Raw genomic sequence first — 25,707 nt, forward strand, 5'->3', positions numbered from 1 at the left:
TCTTTTCAAGGGCAGCTTTACCTGGGGCATTACAGGAATTTAGCTTTGGAGATACAAAGGCATGAATGATTTCCTTATCTAAATCCCATCCAAACACTCTCAACTTTGACCCTTGCAAGTGTTTGGATGGGAGACCTCCAAGGAATTCTAGGGGCGTAACACGGAGGCAGGCAGTGGCATACCACCTTCCAACGTCTCTTGCCTTAAAAACTCTACGGGATCGCCATAAGTCAGCTGTGATTTAACAGCAAAAAAACAACAAAAATATTTATACCCCACTTTTCATTTGTGGTTCAAGGCAGCTTATAAATCCCAATTTATAAGTATAATTGATCCCAAAATAACCCCCTCCCTCCAAAAAATGCCTACAACCTAAACCCTATTAAACCCCCTAATGAATAAAATGGCCTTGCAGTGTCTCCTAAAATCTTCTAGAGATCGCGCCCTCCTCATCTCTTCAGGTAGCCTTTTGCACAGGGTGGGTGCTGCTATAGAAAAAGCAAGGTCTCAAATTAATTCCAGCCGGGCTACATGAAGTGGGGAACAGCCAGTAGTACAGGGGTGATACTGTAGTACAGGGGTGTCAAACATAAGGGCTGGGGGCTGGATCCGCCCCCTTGAGAGCTCTTATCCAGCCACCCCCTTGAGAGCTCTTATCCAGCCACCCCCTTGAGAGCTCTTATCCAGCCACCCCCTTGAGAGCTCTTATCCAGCCACCCCCTCCAGTCCCAATCTGGGATGGCAAGGCATGGCCTGGCCTGACCAAGTGACATTAATGTCATATCTGGCCCTCGTGACAAATGACTTCGACACCCCTGCTGTAGGGGGGCGTATGGGAGAGTCTGTCCTTTTTAAATGCCTCCATATTCCCACCCCAAATCACAGAACTTGTTTTGTTGGCACCAACGTTTTTGGGTTGGGAATCTCTAGATTGTATTGTAAGGAAAGAAGCAGGGATCTTAGTAGTTGTTAAACTTCCAGCCAAACAAGCTCCCTTAAAATATTCAGTTTTCGAATTTCAGAACAGGTTTCCTTCATGTTTGTCTGAATGTAGCTATTTATTCCAAAACATGCACAAATACGAGCACCTCTGTTTTGTTAGGGGGAAATTAGGTTGGGGGTGAAAGGGAGAAGACTGAAACTGATGAACAGATTTAACCATTCAGTGCTAGCAAAAGACAGTTCTGTGTTTTAAATATGTTTAGACTACATTCACCTTAGCAAACCAGGCAGAGAAAAAAATACTTATTTCTATCTCAGTGGCTTCTAAGATGCTCATTGTAACTCTTAAATGTAAAGTTCCTGTGGAAAAGCAATATTACCGTATCTAAACTGTATTCACTGAAGCTATTTGGTGGTGCTGGAAAAGGGCCATCAACTTGCAGGGGATTTACAGCAACCCTGTAGGGGTTTCAAGGCAAGAGATGGTTTGCCATTGTCTGTCCTCGTGTAGCAACCCTGGGCTTCCTTGGTGGCCTCTCATCCAAGCCCTAACCAGTAATAACCACCAACTATATTTTTCTAACTACTTAAGTGTTAATGCATTCAATAAACCTCAGAACATGTGAGAGAGAAGGCTATTTGGCTGAACTGGAATCTGCTGTGTAAATTCTTAAATTTATTAGGTCAGTGTGGGACTTGTACTGTGCAAAAACCGCCCCTATTCTGGAAAGGTTACATCTGAATTGAGCTCCAGTTAAGAGTGTCAGAAAAATTTCCCAGAGTTCTGGAATCTAATTGATTTCATATGTCTCCAGAGGTGGGCTAGTCTAAGAGATCTACAACCTCAAATATGAGCATAAGGTTGGCCTTGATGATTAGCCGCCTTGATTCCATATGGCTTCCAGATCACCTAGTGAAACTATATGGAACCATCAGCTATACCAATTTTGCAAACTTGGTTGTCTACAAGTCCTCTTCTGTAGTTTCACAGATAAGGAGGCAGTTGCATTAAAAACCAGGACATTTGGTATGTCCAGTGGTGGCAGTGGGAAGTGCCATGAAGTCATAGCTGACTTATGGCAACCCCATAGGGTTTTCAAGGCAAGAGACATTCAGAGGTGGCTTTCCATTGCTTGCCTCTGTATAACAATGGTGGTCTCCCATCTAGAATCTTTATGCTTTCAAGATTTAATGGCCCTTTTTCAATGGACCGTATGCTAAAGATCCCTTTTTTGCTGGACCGTATGCTAAAGATCCCTTTTTCAGATTGGCTGTGTCCCTGCCCTCTTCAGTGGACTCCTTGGTACATATCCTTTTGCATTGTCCTTATGTATACCAACTTAGGCGAAAATGGATTATATAATGTTTTAACCAATGGTCTGCATCTTCTCAAGCAACTTTGGAGCAAAAGGTTAAGTTCCTCTTAGAGGACTTTGACCCTCAGCATACTTATTTTGTTGCTCGGTTTTTGGAGGCTGCAGGGAAGAGATGAAGGGAGGTGTTTTTATAGATGGGTCTTATTTAAGTTTTATGGTTTTATTGTTCAAGACCCTGGTCTAAGAACAGGGGGAAAGAAAGAAAGGTGGTCTCCCATCCAAGTATTAACCAGGGCTGGCCCTACTTAGCTTCCAAGATCTGATGAGATTGAGCTAGCCTGGGCCATCCAGGTCAGGGTGCCATGTCTAATACCTGGGGTTAAAAGAGCCTTTGTCTGTTCTACCCTTCCACCCCACTCTACTGAACTCTGATTCTTTTTCCTCTTTGAAAGGTTAATTGTTGCTTATATTTTGAAACAGCCTTTGGATGGTCTGATGTTGCAGATCTATCACGGGCTGAATGTCTTGGAGTTGGGGGTCCTTAGTTTTACTATAATTATAAGTTAAAGATGTACAGGGATGGGTTTACGACTCGTATTCATTTCTTGGAACCTACATGGAAGAACGGCTTGGTAGACTGCATCCTTCATTACGATGCTCATATAATTGGTGGCACCTTGTCTCTTTAAAACATCTGATTCAGTTTCCTATGTAGCTGGTGCAATTGTTTGCAAACTAAATTGCATGTATTCATCTTAAATGTGCTAAATTATAAATAAAGCGTGTATGCCAGTTAGGGAATCCCAGATGTGCAGTTCTTGCGATGTTAGGTTTTTGCTGATTGTTCTAACATTTGTGGTTAGAGATCTCTAGAGATGCAATAGAGCTCTCTAGCCCTAAATTATACCTGATCAGCAATAGTTTGAATAAAATAGGCACCTTTTAAGTTAATCGAATAAGGAAATAAAAAAGAGAGGTTCTTACATTTTCATTAGGCAAAACTTTTTATTAATTTTTTTTGTATTTTTAAAATTGCAATGTGGATAAAATTTAATATTTACCTCCCCCCCAGTCATTCTTCTGCATAAGTTCCCTGCCCTCGTGAAGAGTATTGTTAGAATGCTGTGTTGAGCCTGCTGTGTTGCCAATTCTGCTATGTGTTTCCTACTCTTTACAGTTGCAGAAGAGAGTCTGAAAACATGCACTTCCTGGCGTATTGCTAATGTAATTGTTTGATAACAGGCTGTGAGCTTGGTGCTCGGTCTTCCTCCTTCTCTTCAGTATTAATTTCTCCTCCCCTTATTTTGTTGGGTCTGAACCATGTTAACGTTGATGCCGATGTCATCTGATAAAACCATGGGTAACTGTATCGGGCCCTAACCTGGATGGCCCAGCCTGGTTTGTCCGATCTTGGAAACCAAGCAGGGTCGGCCCTGGTTAGTATCTGGATTGGAGACCACCAAGGAATACCAGGGTCATTACGCAGAGGCAGGCAATGGCAAACCACCTCTGAATGTCTCTTGCCTTGAAAACCCCACAGGGTTGACATATGTTGGCTTTGACTTGTCAAAACAAAACAAACAAACAAACTTTGTACCAGGATTCCTGTAAATGTGAGGTTTGAATGGATCTACAAGTCCTGGCCAAGAGAGCGTTGGCATTAGCTCTCTAATGTTAACTAGCATAGTTAGCATTAACTATGCCTTTTTTTTTTTTTTGCCATCAAGTCACAGCTGACTTATGGCGACCCCAGAGGGGTTTCAAGGCAAGATATGCTCAGAGGTGGTTTGCCATTGCCTGCCTCCGCATTACACCCCTGGTATTCCTTGGAGGTTTCCCATCTAGATACTTGCCAGGGTCGAGGCTGAGAGTGTGTGACTGGCCCAAGGTCACCCAGCAAGCTTCCGTGGCAGAGTGGGGATTCGAACCCGGGTCTCCCAGATCCTTGTCCGACACCATAACCACTATACCACTCTCTAGCTCTCTATGACTACTGGTGCATATATAATGCAGTTAAACCATAATTAAAGCCTCAAGTGGGGATTGATGACAGGACTGCACAGTCCTCCTCCCAGTCTCTTAACCATAGCTGGAAAATCAGCAGCATTAACACATGAAGACATGAAGCTGCCTTAAACTTACACATGAAGCTGCGTTATATTGAATCAGTATTGTCTACTCAGACTGGCAGCAGCTCTCCAGGGACTCAGGCAGGGGTCTTTCACATCACCTACCTGCCTAGTCCCTTTAACTGGAGATGCCAGGGATTGAACCTGGGACGTTCTGCATGCCAAGCAGTTGCTCTACCACTGAGCCACAGCCCCTTCCCTGACCATCTTGAACACATGAAGCTGCCTTATACTGAATCAGACCTTTGGTTCATCAAAGTCAGTATAGTCTACTCAGACTGGCAGCGGCTCTCCAGGGTCTCAGGCAGGGGTCTTTCACATCACCTACTTGCCTAGTCCCTTTAATTGGAGATGCCGGGGATTGAACCTGGGACCTTCTGCATGCCAAGCAGATGCTCTACCACTGAGCCACAACCCCTCCCCATTAAATCTGCCCTATGCTGTTGTGTTCCACATTCTCAGAAACTGGTATCATAAGATGTTTACAAATGTTGAATGTGGAAATGGTTAGGTCACTTGAATTTTTTTTAAAGGCTAGTTCAGTTTGTATTTACTTACCATTTTTGTTTGCCAGTCTGTGGTTTTGCTTAAAAAAAAAAGGTTTATATTAGCTGAGGCTTTTCTGAAGGATGCTAAAGTCAGTGAACTGTGGTAATCTAGAATCAGCCACAGACGTCCAAACCTTAAACAGCAGAAGGTCCTGGTGATGGAGAAAATTATTCTGCTTTCAGTGCCAAGCCTGTTCTCTCCACACCCCCCTCCCCCCGCATTTTTCAGGTACTGCCAATTTGGACCAGAGTTCATTGTGATGGTTTGACAGATTCTTTGAGAGCAGCCAGGTCTCGCTGCAAGCTGCATGCTTTTTCTATATTTGGTTTTGTTTAATTTGATGGTGTAATGCTGTCGAGAATCATGGCTGCCACTCCTGCTTTCTGGCCAGCAGAGTTTACTTTTGACAGAAGAAGAATCCAAGTTTAATCTTTTTTTCAAAAATGAAGCTGGTACAAGGATAACTGTCTAAATTCAATTTTGTTTTTCCTTTTTCTCTCTCCCTTGGTAGGAATTTTCTGTTTTAGAAATTTAAAGAGAGCATAAAGTAGATTATTCAAACAGTTGTTTGGATGTTTCTTGTTTGTCAGCCCAGTCTTATGACTTTAAATTAGTTGTTGTGATATAAAGTTTTTGCCGTGGCAGCTAAAGCTGTTTTCCATGCTTGGCAAGTAGGGCAAAGAGTCCTTCTATCTCTCACCCTATAATTCCACTTAATCCAAAGGAAAGTGCTTCTTTTTGCTACAGTTGTTAGGTAAAGAGGCTAAAGCCAGGGCTTGGAATTGCTTTGCATTAGAAAGAAAATCTGCCCCAGCATTAGCTGAATTATGAGTCATACTCTCCAATCCTTAAAAAAAAAAACCCTGCTGAATAGACTTGAGTACAATTCAGAGTAGACCCTCTCAGGATTGTTCCCAATTACATATTAGTTTTTAAGGTGCCACTAGATTGCTGCTTGTTGCAACAGACTAGTAAGGCTTTATTCTAGCATAAACTTTCATGGACTAGATCAGGGGTGTCGAACCCATTTGTTACAAGGACCAGATATGACATAAATGTCACTTAGTTGGGCTGGGCCATGCCTCGCCAGCCCAGATGGCTGCCTCGTGGGCCATATAAGAGCTCTCAAGGAGCCAGATCCGGCCCGCAGGCCATATGTTTGACACCCCTAGACTAGACACTACTACTTCATCTGAAGAAATGGGCACAGAAGCTTATGTGGGAATAACATGTTGTTATGAGTCTCCTTGCTCCATAAACACTGTTTTTGAAAATATGTATGTATTCACACAGTAAATAAATTGAAGAAACATCGTATTTTGCATAATTCTGGTTTTGTTGGTCATGGGAAAAGGCAAGGAACTACATAGGGCGCTAAAGCCCTGTCACCAGCTGCTGGGAATCTTCTTCAGCACTTTCTCTGGCTTCTGAGACTTCAGTAGGTTTACCTCTTCAGCTGTAGCGGCCGAGAACTTGCTGAGAGCTAAGTTTTCTGCCTGATACCACATTCTGTGCTCATGGCGTGCACATTACCCTGCCCATAGGTGGTGCTGTTTTGCGTGACCTCAGTTGGGAAATGGTGGGGTAAAAATCAAACAAACAGATCTTTTCTGGGCTCTTCCGAAATGGTCATCAAGTGCAGAACTTGTTTGTGCTACATAGGGAGGAAGCTTTTCATTAAAAAAAAAGCCATAACCAGCACTATGGCATGATCTTAACACGAGAAGAAGCAGAAGCAGCAGAAACAGCAGCAGCAGCAGGAGAAGTCTCAAACTGACTTAGAATCGCCTTCCCTTTCCCTCCCCACAACAGACACCCTGTGAGGTGGGGGGGCTGAGAGAGTTCTAAGAGAACTGACTACGTAGTTGACTTCATGTGTAGGAATGGGAAATCAAACCCAGTTCTCCAGATTAGCGTCCTCCACTCCTAACCACTACACTACACTGGCTCTCTCAACAAGAGGTTGACTTGTTCTTTTAGGGCCGCATCAGAGAAGTCACCGCACAATGAGGCAGATAGCAGCTCCACCAGGCCATTTTAGATCAAAAAAATTGTGTGTTTAGTCCCCTCCCCCCTCACTGCGGTCCAGGTCTGATTTGAGGGACCTTGTGTACCTGATCATTGAACTTTTTTAAAAAAAACTGGAAATTCTCCCTGTGTAGAATACATGTAGACTGGGGCTACCTTGATCTTGGATACGTTTCCAAAAAAATCCTGATTTGTATATATTAAGCTCTTCTAGCTGAATCTAACATATGATTTCTGTAAAAGCATTAATGGGTAACAGATCAGCTATTGGAATATGTGTTATATATTTATGTGTGTGTGTATTAAGTGCTGTCAAGTTGCTTCCGACTCATGGTGACCTTATGAATCTGTCCTCCAAAACGTCCTATTGTTGACATCCTTGCTCAAGTCTTGCAAAGTGAGGGGCTGTGGCTTCCTTTATAGAACCAATCCATCTCCTTTTGGGTCTTCCTCTTTTCCTGCTGCCTTCTACTTTTCCTAGCATTATTGTCTTTTCCAGTGACTTCTGTCTTCTCATAATGTGTTCAAATTACGATAGCCTCAGTATAGTCATTTTAGCTTCTAGGGACAGTTCAGGCTTGATTTGATCTAGAACCCACTTATTTGTGTTTTTGTGGTCTACATTATCTGTAATTCCCTCCTCCAATATCACATTTTAATGGAGTCTACTTTCTTCCTGTAAGCTTTCTTCTCACCGATACATTTCATACTCATACTATACTGTATATTTACAATACTATGTTTAACCTTCTACTGTTGAAAGGTTTGTTTTATATGATGAACTTAAAATAAAGAGCGCTATGTTAAAATGCTGGGAATTCAGAAAATGGAACCCCATCTTCACTTAGTTTTGTTGACACCTCAAATTCTACCTTTTTCAGTCTCTTTCTGTTAGCTGTAGTTCTAGTAACAAACCTGCATATTTTATCTTTATGCAATAATAAGTGAATCTTGAAACAAGAACCTGATGCATAAGATAAATGTTTTTGATGGAGTAAAAAAACAAACCTTTCCTCTTAGACATCAGTCTTGCATGACTGTTTCCTTTTTGTACAGTTGATAATGTCTGATCAAATGCAGGGCAATGGGGTTGATATAAGCATTGCTGAACATAATATCTATAACATCTGTCATATGACTAGATCTGCACAAATTTTGCATGTTGATAATGGGTTCTGAGGAGACATGGGAGCTTTTGCTTCATAACGGTGCTTTCCTATGGGCTGAATTGGTGTCATGGTCTAGCCTTTGATCTGTATGATAGCAACAGAACAAACTTAGAAATAAGTTTCTTGACATATACTAACCATAATGGCAGAGGAGGAGGAGGAGGAGGAGAAGAAGAGTTGGTTTTTATATGCCGACTTTCTCTACCACTTAAGGAAGAATCAAAACGGCTTACAATCACCTTCCCCTTCCCACAACAGACACCCTGTGAGGTAGCCGAGGCTGTGAGTGCTCTAAGAGAGCTGTGACTAGCCCAAGGTCACTCAGCTGGCTTTGTGTGTAGGAGTGGGGAAACAAATCCAGTTCACCAGATTAGCTTCTGCTGCTCATGTGGAGGATTGGGGATTCAAACCCGGTTCTCCAGATCAAACTCCACCGCTCCAAACTACTGCTCTTAACCACTACACCGGCTCTCATCTGCAGAGTGGAACTGCATATTTATATGTAGATACTGAATATTTATCTCATACTTCCTTAAGGGAAATTATTCTCCCCCCTTTATTTTTTGTTTAATTGCTTATTTAAAACATAAGCCGCCTTTCTCCCTTGAGGAACCCAAGGCAGCTTACAATATAAATATCTCCACAACAGTCCTGTGAGTTGGTTTAGGCTGAGAAAATGTGACTAGCCTGTGGTCAACCAAATAGGCTTGATGAGGATTTGAACTGAGGCCTTTCCAGTCCTAGTCCAACTCTTTGTTACACCACACTGATTCTCCAGTGTCCTTCACACCCTTGAATTAATCCTTATAACAAGAAATTGTTAATGAATTTTTCTCTGTTGAGATAATGGTAAGAGCATGGAATGAGAAGCTCATGGAAGTTATTGACATGATTGCCCCCCCCCCAACACACACACTGGTCAACCTCTCCCACCTCGAGTTACAATCCAGTACCTTGTTTTGCTACAGAGGGCATTTCAAAATTTGATGCTGACGAAAGAGTAGAGAGGTCTATACATGTTCTTCTCAGCCTCCAAGAATGCCCTTGTGGGTGAAAACATGGAATATAAAATTTCAGATAAGTAGACAAGCATGCAGCAAGTTAAGTGTCCCTGACGTATAAAAATATTTAAAGCAAAGGAAGTGCTTTGATCAGCGCACTGTGAATCTGTGGAATTCTGTGCCTTGGGATATTGTCAAAGTTAAAGAGAAGAAGGTTTTGCCATTGACCAAGTTGTTCATGAAATTCTTAAGTGTAAGTATGAGTCACTGACAACCAAGATCAAGTTAATTCATGCCATAGTATTCCCTGTTACTATTTATGGGTATGAAAGCCTGGACATTGGAGAAAGTTGACAGGAAGAAAGTATTCCTTTGAAATGTGGTGTTGGAGGAGAGTGTTATGGATACCGTGGACCACCCAAAAAACAAGTGGGTTCTAGATCAAATCAAGCCTGCGCTCTCCCTAGAAGCTAAAATGACTAAACTGAGGCTATCATACTTTGGTCACATTTAGAGAAGACCATTGGAAAAGACAGTAATGCTAGGAAAGGTGGAAGGCAGCAGGAAAAGAGGAAGACCCAACAGGAGATGGACTGGTTCTATAAAGGAAGCCACGGCCCTAAGTTTGCAAGACTTGAACAAGGCTGTTAACAATAGAACATTTTGGAGCGACTTGACGACACTTAACACACACACAACTTCCTGTCCAGGATGGCCTTAGTTGAGCGAGTGAGGGGGGAAAAGAGAATTACATCATCACTTTCCTTTTATTTTTTCGCCTCCAGCATTGGCCACTGCTACAAACAGGATATCAAGTTGGAAGGGCAGTTGGCCTGGTACAGTGGATGCTAGCCGGGGATTTCTCATCCATTGGTAGGAGCTTTCTGTTCCAGTAACTCTTTTTCATTTTTTTCCTGTAAGTTGCACATAGAAGATATGAGTGATAAGACTGAACAGTCTTTCCTGTGTAAAACAGACTTCATATACAAAGGGCACAAAGAGGAGTGATTGATGATTAATAAAGACCCACAATGCAAGGGCTGTAAAAAAGCAGAGTCCCTGCTCATTACCTCTGTGGATGTTTGCCTCTTACGTTGGGAAGGAGATTTGACCTGTTTTCCCAAAGTATTCGGATGTTGAACAAAATAGCCTTCCGTGTGGCCTTTGGGCATGGTAAAAGGGCAGTTATTGCCCCAAGAATCTTGCAGTCCGTGTTATAGTGGTGTAGCGGTTAAGAGTGGTGGACTCTAATCTGGAGAACTGGGTTTGATTCCCCGCTCCTCCACATGAGCTGCAGTTCTGGTGAACCGGGTTGGTTTCCCCACTCCTACACATGAAGCCAGCTGGGTGACCTTGGGCCAGTCACAGCTCTTTTCAAACTCTCTCATCCCCATCTGCCTCACATGGTGTCTGTTGTGGGGAGGGGAAGGGAAGGAGATTGTAAACCGGTTTGATTCTCCTTAAAATAGAGAAAGTCAGCATATAAAAACCAACTCTTCTTCTTCTTCTTTGTCTTCATCTTCTTCATCTATGAAGAATTATTGTTGGTGTGAATTAATGAATGCTGTAGTGACTGAGTTCTGCCACAACACTTAGAACCCAAAGAGTGACTTATTGATTGATTTCCCCCCCCTGCTGATGTGTTTGGGGGGATTAATATTGTGAACAGTGGGCTGGAGCCAGGTCTTCTCACCAGTTGTAGTAGGGGACCTATCATGGTAAGGCATATAAGTGTACATGGGAAGTGTTCTGGAAACCAGTGGGATCATGAGAGGGAGGACAGGAATGGTTGCATCAGTGCTCGGCTTTCGTGTCCCTTTCTTACATGCCCAGGGTAATGTCCATCACCACTTTGAGGTCAGTAAGGAATTTTCCTCAAGGCCAGATTGGCCAGAGATCTTGGGAGGTTTTTTGCCATCTTCTGAGCATGGAGTAGGGGTCACTGGGGTGTAGGTAAAGGTAGTCCCCTGTGCAAGCATTACTGACCCGTGGGGTGATGACACATCCCGACATTTACTAGGCAGACTATGTTTACAGGGTGGTTTCCTGTTGCCTTCCCCAGTCATCTACACTTTACCCCCAGCAAGCCAGGTACTCATTTTACTGACCTTGGAAGGATGGAAGGCTGAGTCAACCTTGAGCCGGCTACCTGAAACTGACTTCCATTGGGATCGAACTTAGGTCGTAAGCAGAGCTTTTGACTGCAGTACTGCAGCTTACTCTGCGCCACTGGGGGTGTGGGGGGGGGAGGTAATTGTGAATTTCCTGCATTTTAAAGAGGGTTGGGCTAGATGTCCCTGGAGGTCCCTTCCAACTCTGATTCTATGCCTCAAAGTACTTTATCACTGGGTTTGTTTTGCTTATGTGGCTGTGTCTCTGCTAATAATGATTTTGGGGAGTTTAGTGTTTTGCTGTAGCTAAATGAAGCAACACAAGCAGTACAAACAAAATACAGTTGGTGTGATCGTAGTTCTAAAAAAATAGTGCTTTTGTATAGGATTTTGAATGTCTTGGGAGGCAAGACAATTAACACCTTTCTGTAGTGATGATGGCCAGTCATTTAGTTGAAATTAGAAGAGGATTAGACACATTCATGGAGTACCTTGTATCATCTTCTGTTTTATTGACCTTATTCATTGCATAGTCCACATCACGGTAAGAGTTTGGTCTCCTAGCATTTGTGGATTCCATGTTCTAAAGAGTTTCATCTCATTCTAGGTCTTTGCAAGAAATCTAACTTATTTGCAACCTGAGATGAGTTCTCAACACAGGAGTCATAGGCACCATTAGGTAATGGTCCTACAGACACAATAACCGATGACTGTTTCTTGCTAAAGACATTACTTTTATGTGTGCCTGGATTCTTGGCGGTTTCCCTAATTCTCTTCCTCCTCCACTGATGTCTAGATTTGTCATTTAATCCATAATTTCACATCTTTGCTTACCTAGATGTCAAAAAAGATTGGTCTGACCATGCCCTGTGGTGGGAAAAGAAGAAAACCTGGCTCCTTAAGACTCACTGGACCTTGGATAAGTATGGCATACAGGCTGATGCCAAGCTGCAGTTCACTCCCCAGCACAAACTGCTTCGACTCCAGCTCCCAAACATGAAGTATGTGAAGGTGAAAGTGAACTTCTCTGACCGAGTCTTCAAGGCGGTATCCGACATCTGCAAAACCTTCAGTGAGTACCTGATGCTTATCTGGATGAGCTTCGCTTCTTCATGTGTCACGCAGCCGGCTACTGTAGCTTCCGGTACCTATTTGGTAATGTGGTCCCTTATCGGAAACAAACATAGATGTTTTAAATCACGATGAGTAGCCGTGTTAGTCTGTCACTAGCAATAGAAAAGAGCAAGAGTCCAGCAGCACCTTAAAGATTAACAAAATTTCCAGCAGGGTATGAGTTTCGTCAGTCACGGCTCACTTCTTTCATCACATGGCTTAAAGCAGCTGCAGAGAGATTTTTCATTAGGGAAACCACATTGAATGGGCCGGGGGGGGAAGGGGGAGTTAGATTAAACTCTTCATTTCCCAGTGCCACAGTCTGGCTTCATATTGGGCGGCGGGCATTGCTGGTCTTTGTTTAAGGGCCAGTATATGCCTGAAGTTCCAGCTGGGGAACTGAGGCATCATCTAGTTTTGCCCCAAGGTTCTCTTGAGCGATCACAGATGTAGGCAGTTGCCTTTCCCATCCAAAGGAGCCTGAGAAGAGAACTGTGGCTTAGTGGAAGAGCCTCTGCTTTGCATGCAGAAGGTCCCAGGTTCGATCCCCGGCATCTCCAGTTAAAACAGTAGTTCCCAAACTTTTCGGGCCACCGACCCCTTGGTTCCACAAACTCAACCCCAGCGCCCCCTACCCTATCCAACAACACAGTTGAAGGTGCCCACCTCTAGCGCCCCCCTGCTGCCCCCTTGCCTCTTAGTGCCCCCCTAGGTAATCCCACTGCCCCTTGGGGTGGCACTGCTCACTTTGGGAACCACTGAGTTAAAAGGACCAGGTGATAGGTGATGTGAAAGACCCCTGCCTGAGACCCTGGAGAGCTGCTGCCAGTCTGAGTAGAGAGTGCTGACTTTGATGGACCAAGGCTCTGATTCAGTATAAGGCAGCTTCGTTCATGTGAACACATCTCTCCCATTTGTATCACTGCATTTAATTATGTTGGTGCTTAGTAAGAAGAACTCCTATTTTGAGAGTGTTTACTCCCTGAATCATCACATTCTTTCAGCTGTAGCTCTTTCCAGATAGGAAGACTATCCAAGTTGAACATTTATGTTAAAGCTCTTGGTAACATATCTGAATCTTGATGGAGAAATTGCATTGATTAAGTAAAAATAGTGGACCACGGTATTATAATTCTGTGCCATTGATTAGCAATGACTGACTGTGCTGGTGTACCTCTGTTGTACTGTAAAGTGTGAGCCCTTATGTGTGGGGTGGGAGTCTGTCTCCCCCGATAAATTCTGTGGTGAGAAAAATCTTTGAGTCCAACAGTTCTTGGTAAAACTGCTTTTTCTCTATTTATTTTAAGAAGTAACCTCTGGTTGTAGGTATGAGTTTATAATGGTAGGAACAATTTCTGATGTCCCCAATCTTTCTATAGGATATTGCTATTTTCAGTAAAGTCTCCTGCTCACTTCTTCAGTTGGCATTTTCTAATAACTGCTGGTGTCAATCTTGAACTGATGTATTTTGGTCCAGGACGATTTGAAAAGGAAACCAACACAGGAGCAGTGCAGCCAGAATCTGCAACTGGAGCTTTGTTGTAATAAATCTATTTCTGCTTTCAAAATAAAAATGGATTACTCTTGGCTGACCTATTTCTGTCAAGAGGCAGGAAGTGAGCTGCTGTAAGTAAACTATTATGGCATGGCAGTCATCTTGTCAAATAGATTCCTGATTTAAAAACGCTATCCCCTTCCATAATAATATGGATAACAATGAAAAAGATTTCAGTTTGTATTAGGTCCCATCTATCTGCATCTTGTGTGTGTGTGTGTGGGGGGAGACAGAAGCATGAGAAAGGAGAACAAAACTGCATTGCACTACAGGCCTTGTTACAAAAATAACATACTTTCCTGACACATTCTGAAGCCAGAACTCAGTGGATAAGCCATCCAGAATGTATTCAGTTCTAGACTCTGGTGTTTCCCCAATAGAGGGGAGTTCGTAGGAGTGAGTGGATTAACCCCTAAGAAGTCTTGGAGGGAGGGTGCAATCTAATATGCTGGTGTGGTGACAATTTAGAGCCAGCATGGTGCAGTGGTTAAGAGCGGGGTTTCCCCACTCACATGAAGCTGCCTTCTACTGAATCAGACCCTTGGTCCATCAAAGTCAGTATTGTCTACTCAGACCAGCAGCGGCTCTCCAGGGTCTCAGGCAGGGGTCTTTCACATCGCCTACTTGCCTAATCCCTTTAACTGGAGATAACGGGGATTGAACCTGGGACCTTCTGCATGCCAAGCAGATGCTCTACCACTGAACCACAGCCCCTCCTACACATGAAGCCTGCTGGGTGACTTTGGGCTAGTCACAGTTATCTCCAAACTCAGCCCCACCTACCTCACAATGTGTCTGTTGTGGGGAGGGGAAGAGAAGGTGATTGTAAGCTGGTCAGCATATAAAAACCAACTGTTCTAGATCTCTGGGATTGTAATGGGACATATGTGAGGGGGTGCTTGCTAAGGTATTTTTAAATTTATTTGATTTACATATTAAAACATTTATATTCCACATTTCCTCATGGTTCAAGGCAGCTTACAATAATAGTTAAACATCCCTAGCTAAAACCAATGGTAAAATAGCAAGCCCCAAATCCCTCCCCCCCTTAAAAGATGCCAGCCATTCAGACCCTCACATGAACACCTGAAGCTGCCTTAAATTGAATCAGACCTTTGGTCCATCAGTTAGTATTGTCTACTCAGACTGGCAGAAAAGCCCTGGCAAACAGGCAGGCCTCGCACTGCCTCTGGAAGATCTCCAAGTAAGGAGCCCCACTGACCTCTTCAGGGAGCCCATTCCACAGAGCCGGAGCGACGATGGAAAAGGACCAGGCTGTGGTCGAAGCTGGATGGGCCAGCCTAAACAGTGGGATATGGCCTGATGACCATAGTTGGCACACAGAGACCTAAGGAAGGAGACAGTCCTTCTTGTGTGTGGGTCCCGGGTTGTGACGGGCTTTAAATGTCATAACCAGCACCTTGGGAGCTAGCATTGTGTAGTGGATAAGAGCAGTGGTTTGTTGCAGTGGACTCTAATCTGGAGAGCCGGGTTTGATTCCTTACTCTTCCATGTGAGCGGAAGACGCTAATCTGGTGAACTGGGTTGGTTTCCCCGCTCTTCCACTTGAAGCCAGCTGGGTGACCTTGGGCCAGTCACAGCTCTCTTAAGAGTTCTCTCAGTCCCACTTACCTCACAGGGTATCTGTTGTGGGGAGGGGAAGGGAAGGTGATTGTAAGCCGGTACTTCCTTAAGTGGTAGAGAAAGTCGTCTTCTTCCTCCTTTCCTTCTTCGTCTTCCTCCTCCTCTTCCTCCTCCTACTCAGAAACAGACTGGCAGCCACTGTTGCTGTTTCAAAATGGGCAACATATGCTCCTGGTGGCTTGCCCTGATAATAGGCTGTCACATTCTGGATAAGTTGTCGTTTCCGGGTTGTCTTCAAGGGCAGTCCCGCATAGAGCATGTTGCTGCAACCCAACCATGAGGTTACAGAAGCATGGGTAAGTGTGGTCAGATCAAGTAATGAGAACTGGCGGATCAGATGCAACTAATAGAAAGCACTCCTGGTCGCTGTGCCAACCTGCTTTTCAAAGAGGAAGGTGGGGTCCATGAACACCCTAAAGCTCTTAACCTGCTCTGAAAAAGCCAGTGTCATTTCAGGTAAGACAAGTGGATTCAGTCCCTCTAGAACAGGGGTCGCAAAAGCGCGGCTCCTGAGCCGCAAGTGGCTCTTTGGGCCCCTGAGTGCGGCTCTTCCCACGTGCGGAAGCAGCGCTCTAGGCCGGCCGAAGCAGTGGGAGGGTCTCAGAGAGAGGAAGGAGTGGCCCTTCTTCCTTCTGGCCACAGCGCAGTCCCCGCCTCCCACCATTGTGGCGGCGGCCGGAGAACGACAAGAGCCCCTCAGCTGCCACCCCCCCGTCTTTTCTTGCCGCCCGGCTGCGCGCCCTGGTTTGGCAGAGAGGGGGCTCCTCCCTCCCTCCTCCCTTCTCTCCACCATGAGGAGTGAGGCGTGGCTGTCCGATCCTCGTTTCGGCCGCCGCCTTCCCTCCTCTGTCTCTATGGGCGACCAGAGCTGGGCGACCTCTCACCCCCCACCTCCTCCTCCTCCTGTTGGCTCCGCCTGGCCCCGGGTGGGGAAGGCGACGATGCTTCCTGGGCCAGGACCAAGCTCGCTTCGCCCTCCCCGCGCCTCAGACTGAGAGTTTGGAGCCGGTCCGGCGCATCGCCTCCCCCCCCCCCCCCGTGCAGGCCGCGTCTTGCCTGGCCGGGATCTTGCGGGGGAACTTCCACGGCGGGGGGCGGATTTCGTGCCTTAATCACCGGCCCACTTGGAAGGGGTAAACGCTCCTCCTCGCCACCTTCATCCTCCTCGTGCCCCTCAGGCAGCTCCCAAAAGTCCATCTGCAGGCTGCCTTTCTTCCCCAGTTCCTTCCTTCTCTTTCCCCCTTCCTTCCTTTCTTTCTCTCTGTCCCTCCCCCCACTCTTCCTTCCTTCCTTCCTTCCTTCCTTCCTCCCTTCCTCCCTTCCTCCCTTCCTCCCTCCCTCCCTCCCTCCCTCCCTCCCTTCCTTCCTTCCTTCCTTCCTTCCTTCCTTCCTTCCTTCCTTCCTTCCTTCCTTCCTTCCTTCCTTCCTTCCTTCCTTCCTCCCTTTCATCCTTTCTTCCCCAGTTCCTTCCTTCTCTTTCCTTTCCCAGTTCCTTCCTTCCTCTTTCTTTCTCTCTGTCCCTCCCCCATTCTTCCTTCCTTCCTTCCATCCTTCCTCCCTTTCATCTTTCCTTACCCAGTTCCTTCCTTTCTTTCTGTCCCTCCCCCACCCTTCCTTCCATCCTTCCTCCCTTTCATCCCCAGTTCCTTCCTTCTCTTTCCTTTCCCCCTTCCTTTCTTTCTTTCTCTGTCCCTCCCCCCACCCTTCCTTCCTTCCTTCCTCCCTCCCTCCCTCCCTCCCTCCCTCCCTCCCTCTCATCCTTTCTTCCCCAGTTCCTTCCTTCTTTCCTTTCCCAGTTCCTTCCTTTCTTTCTGTCCCTCCCCCACTCTTCCTTCCATCCTTCCTCCCTTTCATCCTTTCTTCCCCAGTTCCTTCTTTCTCTTTCCTTTCCCAGTTCCTTCCTTCCTTTCTCCATTCCTCCCCCCCTCCCTTCCTCTACTAGCGTTTGCTGTTCTTTCCCTTTTCGGTTCTACATATTCAGGCAAACAATCTTTTTCAAGCATGAACCTTATCAAGAGTAAATTGAGAAGTCTTATTGATGAGAACCTGGAATCATGCCTAAAATTAAAAACAACAACATACAAACCTGATTTACCCAAACTTTCCAAGGAGATGCAAGGCCATTGTTCACATTAAGTGTTTGTCAGTCATTGTCATGATTTAATTTTATGGATACCTTACTTACAATTTAATTTTTATCAATAAATAAGATCATTATTAAGTATGATATCAAGTTTTATTCAGTGTACCTATAGTTTAATTAAGACTTAAAACTTTAATTAAAGTTTATTAAGTTAATAAACAGTGTACCTACCTATATAGTTTGTTTAAGAAATTTGGCTCTCAAAAGAAACCTCAATGGTTGTACTGTTGATATTTGGCTCTCTTGACTAATGAGTTTGCCGACCACTGCTCTAGAATATCAGCCTCCCAGCCAGCTACTGGGTTTCAGAAATGTGTACCTAGAAGAGAGGAAATTAGTTCAGATATCTAAGTTTTTCTGTTAGGCACTCCCAACAGCTTGCAGTTCTGTTTCTGCTCTGCCCAAGTTCCCAGCTAGGGGAGTGTCATCTGCATTTTGGGAGTTTTCTGTGTACTTTTCCCTCTCACATGTGCTCTACAGCGACTCCACACTGGCTGTGGGGGATGTGGTTGTCATGGCTGCTGAGGCAACTCACCAACTGCTTTCTCCCTTTTTGGTTGCTCTGTAGCAGTATGGACATACCTGAAGTGCCAACTTTGCATTTCAGAGTCCTTTATCTGTTATATCGTACTGCGAGGTGGAGTTTGAAATGGTCATTTGAGTAGTGAATTCCTTCAGTGTTCCAGTTGTCTTAGAGCTTCCCCTCCTCATTTTTTCCCAGGCAATCCGGACAAAAAATGGCCTGCGCCTTTCCCTTTATATCTCTGCAACAAAAAGGGCCACCACCATTCCTTCCTAATGGCATGATAACTTGCTTGGACGCATCTTCCCTGAAAGTTTGGAGTAAAGCAAAATTGGGAAAAGAGCATACTGAGCACAGTGAAACCTGGCAAGGGTTTTGTTACAGTGTGCCATTATGCTAAAGACAAAGCACTCCAGTTTGGAAGCCAAGACAGAGAGAAACTTCAGTGTGGAAGCAGCCTAAAATAATTTCCCACAGTCTCTTTGCCCTGTTCCCACCCCCTCACAGGATAGGGCCTCCCTTCCATAGGAGCAGAGTTAAAACTAAACCTTTTATCCCCCTATGTGTTCCTTTTATGAGGTGGGAGCAGTAGCCTTTTAAAAAAAATTGTTTATTTTCATCATGATTTTGTTAAGTAAGACTGCTGATTCTTGTGGTGTAATGTCATATGTGCATTATTGTGCAACATTCCCCTTTTGCTCTGATGCAGAGAAGACAAAATAGAAACTTGATGAAATTTTTGAAGGGAGGGAAGTTCTTTATTTTTAACAATTATATTACATGATGTCCAGAAACCAAGGGGGTGCTGTAGGGGGTGTTTCATTCTCCTTCTTTGGTTCTGTATCCTTCCTATTCCCCATTGTTAGAATAAAGATTCCAGATTCATCCATCTCCCCCACATGAATGTTGGTTGGGTGAGTAGAATTAAGATATTGATCTCAAATACAACACTATAGGAAGTGCCACTGTAACTTAGGAACACTCTTGAGCAATGTAGCATATATTTACTGGTGAAGTAAATACCTTTTCCTCTACTTAATACACTACAAGTAGATGATGAAGAAGAGTTGGTTTTTATATGCCGACTTTCTCTACCACTTAAGGCAGAATCAAACAGGCTTACAATCACCTTCCCTCCCCACAACAGACACCTTGTACTGTTTGCTTGGTGCATAAAAAGTATAATAGTGTGCAACGTTGGAGCCACAATCGTATTTAAGAGCTGATTCTTGAGTGCTTAAAACATCATTTATTATATTAAAAATGTTTTGCCATCAAATCAAAGCTTATGGTTACCCCGTAGGGTTTTCAAGGCAAGAGACATTGGGAGGTGGTTTACCAGTGCCTTCCTCTTCAACATGCCCCTGGTATTCCTTGTCCCTCGTATTCCTTGGTGGTCTCCCATTCAAATACTAGCCAGGGTCAGGGCTGAGAGTGTGTGACTGGCTCAAGGTCACCCAGCAAGCTTCCATGGTGTGAGTGGGGATTCGAACCTGGGTTTCCCCGGTCCAAGTCCGACACTTTAACCATTACAACACGCGGGCTCTCATGTTTATTTTTTATCTTGTTTTAAGGAATGGTGAGTGTTAATTTGGTAGAGCAAAAATGGTTTCAAGACTTCTTTTGCATTTGAAACAGTTACTGTCACCAAAATTGATGGATGGAAGCTGAAGAATAGAGCCGTAGATGTTCCACTGCTTTGGTCGTTGTGATATTACCATAACTGATAACTTTTAGTATGCCTGGCTGTGCGTCTGAGGATATTTATTGCAAATACTGTATCTTTGGCAGTCTCCGAAGTACAACTGCAACTTGTGAGAAAGTCCAATCCCTTGGAAAAACTGAGACTTGCCCACTAAACCCTTTTTTATTTCTCTTGAAGATAGCTGCCAATACAGTTTCTTCTAAAACTGAGAACATATGTGCAGTGGCTTAAAAAAAAAGAAAAAAAGAAACTGAATGCTCAGAGCCATACCATAATTTGGAAGGCTTGACTTTTTCCACATGTTTTGTCAGAAAAAACAATGAGCTGTCTTAAATTCGCATAGAAGTTACAGTTATGTACAGTAATTTAAAAAACCTTTTGTGTATAACCTTTGGAGGGGGGATAGTCTTACATTCAGGGTAGTCTTTCTTTTGGGTAAGTGTGGTCTTGAGCATTTCATGTCTGTGCAGACTTTGTAGTCTCTGACAGAGAGACTGTTTCCTCCCACCCCTGTAAAGAAGGAACAGATTAGCAATATAGAGGAAGAAGAAGAGCTGGTTTTTATACCACACTTTTCTCTACCGAAAGGAGACTCAAAGTGGCTTACAATCACCTTCCCTTCCCCTCCCCACAACAGGCACCTTGTGAGGCAGGTGGGGCTGAGAGAGTTCAGAGAGAACTGTGACTAGCTCAAGGACACTCAGCAGGCTTCATGTAGAGAAGCGTGGAATCAAACCTGGTTCTCCAGATTAGTGTCTGCCGTTCATGTGGAGAAGTGGGCAAAACAAACCCAGTTCTCCAGATTGGAATCCGCTGCTCATGTGGAGGAGTGGGGAATTGAACCCAGGTCTCCAGATTGGAGTCCGCTAATCTTAACTACTAAGCCACACTGGCATGCATGATCTTCAGTTTAGGTGTTTTTGTGGGATCTGTTTGTGCTTTTTAAAAATGGAGATGCTCATCCACTTTCCTAGCATCTCTTGTTCCAATGATATTGTTGGTTTTTTCCCTTTACGAGAGTGACGATGATGTTTTGGCTCCATGTTTACTTATTTGCTGTATAGAAGTGCTTCCCCTCACATATGGTCCCATTGCCTGAGAGAGCTGCCTTCCTCTCCCCTCCCGCTGCCAAGTAAACTTGTAAAACTGAAGAAAAACAGACTGGGGAGTCTTAAAATATCAGCCCTGAATATTTTTGGATATTCCTGAATATTTCAGGATTTTTTCAGGAATTAATATCCAGTATTCTCGAGAATCCCAGATATCACCTAGATACCCAAATACACCCGAAAAACACCATTAAGATATTTTTTGGTTATATATTTGGACTAGAAATATCTGAATGCACATCTTTTGATATGAAGCAAAAGTAAACTAATCGATCTGAAACTTTGATTAAAATACGTGATAATTTTGGCTTGCAGAGAGCTTGGTGGAGCAGGCGTAACTTTGACGGTGTGCTGCTTTTTCTTAGCTCTAAGCTCCAAGGCAGCTCTCACTGTATAGCAGAAACACTATAAAATGAGTACATTGTAAAGCGGAACGGTTTCGGCTTCTAGTACAGTTCTAGCCTTTTTTTTGCAATCAAGATGGCTTGCAGGGTTGAATGGGGTGGTTTCAATACAGTTGGTAGGCTTCATTTCCCTTGGCTCGTATGCCAGAACACTGGCCGCTTTGTTGGCTTTGAAAACTGAAATATGCAGTCGGCTGCCTTACAAAGTCTGGACAAAAGCCACTGGTAGCAGTATCTTTATTAGTGGAGCACTGAAGCCTGAATGCTTCAATACTTCCTAGAATGCTAATTAAGAGTGGGTGAGAGACAACTTGGTTATTTCCCCCTTACTTGATATTCAGACCTTTTCAAGTAGAAAAGCAAAAATATTATCTTGTTGACAACATGCCCACCTCTCTTATAGTGCTTGCTAGAGAATCCCTTCCTTAAATTCTTACTCCTCTGCTACCCCGCAGGCCATAATATCATCAGAGGCACTCTTCAATAAGGGCCTTTCTATCTACAGCCCTCTCCCTTGCCTCTTTCTTTTTGGTGTTTTGCTGCCAATTTCCTACTTCCACCTCTGCTGATTATTTCCAGTGCTCACCATGCAGGTGGATTTTGTGCAAAACAACTTCAGAATGTTCTAGGTCAGGTTACTGGCATCCAAGTTCCCTTGGGTTGAAAGGAAATTTGTAACAATATGCACATACCTTGAGGGTTGGGGCAAGTACCTTCATACTTGGTTCTTTTTTTATTGCTTCAAAAGCAGCAGCAGCATTGTTCTGCAGGGCCATCTATGCATGGCTGTTTCCTTGAGGTCACCACACCGACTACTTTGGGGCTTTGCTTTGATTACGCATGCATTTTCTGACCGTCAGAAGTGGCCTCGCTCTCCCTGCGCAATTCCACGTGTTTTGCCTGCGTTTTCTGGATTCGTGTTTAGCCAGCATCCAGAAAACGTGAGGAAAACGCGCGAGGAGAGCAAAGCGACCTCTGACAGTTGGAAGATGCAAGCATAATCAAAGCAAAACCCTGAAGTAGTTGGCAGGGTGACTGCAAGGAAACAGCCATGCATAAACGGCCCAGGAGTGCAGTGCCCAGCAATTTTGTCCTTTCCATGTCCTTTCCAGGCATTGCCTTCTGTTTCTGTAAGTTCTTTTCCCTCTGCTTCCTGCATGCCTTTAAAAGGTTTTGTATATGTATTTGCCGTGAGAGGTTCCTACAACAGTCGTGTACAGTGTTAATTTTGGATGAACTGCCCAAGGTGGACACTTGCCCACTCTGCCTCAAATTCACCAACTAAGCCTGCTGTAATAATTTGTCAGGAGCAATACGGGCTCTGGGGTAGTTCAGGCAGACTAACTGCTACGTCTGTCTGATTCCTTCTGTTCATTAGCCCAGACTACACCATGGTATCAGAGGCAGCGGGCCACACTTCCAACATCTTCCAGTTTGACTTCCCATTATCTCTCTACTGGAGGGAGGTATGCCTCTTAAGACCTGACATTCCAACCTCCTTCCAAGATTATGACATCACATGCCCCTCAAAGAAGGCACCTCAAAAAAAAAAACACCAGAGGGATTATGAAGTTGCAGCCTGTAGTTCATCTACCTCTTTGGGAAAAACAAAAAAACCCCAAAGAAACATAACAATTTGGATTTGTCCCCATATTACAAGGGTTTCAGCCTCTTGAATGTCTAATCTGGTTCAGCAGCCCTGCTCTTTGCCCTGGGTTTTTGCAGCGACTCCTCTGTTTTATTCCCTCCCCATGAAATCACCATTCCTTGCTCCAGTGTGGAATGTGCTCAGTCCTATTTTGGGTGGTGTATACCATGGCCTTGAGGACAGTTCATACTTCCATGTATAATTAATAAGCTCCTAGATCAGGGTCCCCAAACGTTTTGAACTTGTGGGCACCATTGGCATTCTGACACAGCATGGTGGGCGCAGCCACAAAATGGCCACCACAGGAGGTGGAGCCAGCCACAAAATGGCTGCCATGGGAGGCAGACCCAGCCACATATTGTATCTGAAGAAATGAGCTCTGTCTCACGAAAGCTGACCGGCATAGCAAAAAGACCAGTAGCACCTCAAAGACACACAGCATTTATTCCACTAACACCCCACTGGAATTGTGATAAATAGTAGCAATAGTAGCAGTCTCTTGTATTTGAGCCCATCACATCTGACAATGTGGGTGGAGATCCACCCAATTAATGGCAGAACTTGCTTTCAGCCTTAGAAACCAAGGGTAGCAGTTGCGCTGTTGGGCAAATTGCTATCTGTGTCCTGATTTGTGAGACGTGCAAGCAATGGAGCTGGTTTCGAGGCCCTGGCTACATCTTTGAGAGGTCAGGAATGATTTAGACTCCAGGGCTGTTGCTGGGGGTTGGAATAAAGAACACTTTGTTCAGGCTTTAAATTTGACAGCATTTAATTGGTCCTTTGACAACTGCTTGTTTGTCCACTGTGAAATACTGTTGAAGTATTTGAGTGAACCAAAAAAAAAAAAAAAGATGCATGGTATTAAAAATATGGATCATAGCTCTTAAGCATGGCTGTTCCACTGAGCCTTTGTGTGAGTCCTTTCACCAGCTCCGGCAGCAGCCCTTCCTGGATGGGAAAGAGTTTGCCATTTTGGTGCACGCCCTGGTAACATTTGGTTAGATTACCGCAATGTTCCCTGTGTGGGGCTGCCCTTGAAGACTGTCAAAAGTTACAGGTGGTCCTGAACGCTGCAGCTAGAATGTTGACTGGAGTGGGTCATAGGGACCATATCACTCCAGTCTTGTTCCATCTACACTGGCTCCCATTGTGTTTCTGGGACCAATTCAAAGTGCTGTATATTATGTCTTTAAAGCTGTATATTATGCAGCCATCATAAGTTAAGGGCCATCTTCTCCTGCATGGACCAACCTATCTACTCCAGTAATCTTTGGGTGCTCCCACCATGCGAAGCTAGATGGGTGGCAAAGCATGGTGCTGAAATTTTGGAATTCCCTCCCCATATCTATTTTTTCTGTTTGTTTCAGTACAGTTCTCTGCTGCTTGTACAGCCAGATTTTACTGCTAGGTTTTGTTTGTTTGTTTTTAAAAATTGCTAAATGCAGTGGAGATGGACAGAACAGTTTGCACTCGTTTAAAAGTGATGGTAGGCATGAAGACTCATACTCTAACCCTGATGGATGGATTCCATGTGGCTGGCACTATGTCTAAGTTGGGTCAAAGGCTGCTACATTGCACCATGCCAGGGATTCATGCTCTCGTGCTGCTACCCATGTGTACATTTCCCATGAAGCCATGCATGTTGCTCCCTATTTACTCCATCTCCACATCTCCCCCTCCCTTGTCTCATATTTTAACATTGTAAGCACCTCGGGGCAGGGGCCTGTCTTCTTGTGCTCTGTAAAGTGCCATGTAGATGGATGGTTCTGTATAAAAAGGGCAGTCACCTAAACCTTCCACAGGTGCATTAGGATTTTGTTTGTTTTGTTACACAGCCAGAATCACTTATAAATGGAGTTGGGAAATGGTGGAACTGGCCGAGGCAAGCAGAAAGGAAGGGAGGTTTGCTTTATAAAAGGGTATCTCTTGCCCATTGTGGGTGTGTTGCTGGCATCTCTGTGTTCCTTTCCTCTTCTGCTCAGATTCTCTCGGATTTTTAATGGGATTCGGAGGTCAAGTAATGAAAGAGCTTTCTCCGCACCTGGTTAGTGGCAGGCACCTCATTCTGTCTGCTTCCTGGATATGGCAAAGTTCATGACTTGTATTTTTAAAAAACAAAAACAAAAAACCTTTACAAATCAGGTTAAAATACATGCTGCAAACTGGAAAACAGTTGGCTGTCCTCAGTGTAATTAGACGTAATGCATTCTCCTATCATAACTACCAAGGACTAAGTGCGCCTCTGATTAGTTATGGCTGTAAATATGCCTGAGGGTGCATTCTTCCCAGAAAGGATACCAATTAGCCAAGGCAGAATGAAGTAGCGTTGTCTGAAAAAGGCAAGGCTTGAGCAGGAGTCTAATGAAGCCTCTTGAAAGAAGTTTCCTTGACGCCCAATAGCAGAATTGTGCTGCGAACGTAAGTTCTTGCTTCATAATCTGAAGGCGAAAGATAAGACTGCTTCTCCCCCACCCCAAAGCTATAAAAATTGAAAACTGTAGCCGTCTTTTGCCAAAGCTGTAGGCTACGCTCAGATATTACAGCAAGCTATAATTTAATTGCAGTTGGGCGCAAATGCATCTTGCGCAGCTCATGCACTCTTGTGTGAGGTGCTTGAA

At 44.4% G+C, this 25,707-nt stretch overlaps 1 protein-coding gene across 2 annotated transcripts in view; it reads left to right on the plus strand.

Moving 5' to 3' along the window:
• Nucleotides 1-25,707, plus strand: part of FERMT2 (FERM domain containing kindlin 2) — a 133,986-nt gene that overhangs the window by 23,695 nt on the left and 84,584 nt on the right. For both annotated transcript variants that reach the window (XM_056852080.1, XM_056852079.1), the window contains exon 2: nt 12,080-12,317. In XM_056852080.1, the coding sequence (XP_056708058.1) occupies nt 12,080-12,317 (238 nt within the window). The remainder of the gene's footprint in view (nt 1-12,079; nt 12,318-25,707) is intronic.

The sequence above is a fragment of the Euleptes europaea genome, chromosome 6 (assembly GCF_029931775.1).
Source record: "Euleptes europaea isolate rEulEur1 chromosome 6, rEulEur1.hap1, whole genome shotgun sequence".
In the NCBI taxonomy this organism is placed as follows: Eukaryota; Metazoa; Chordata; class Lepidosauria; order Squamata; family Sphaerodactylidae; genus Euleptes; species Euleptes europaea.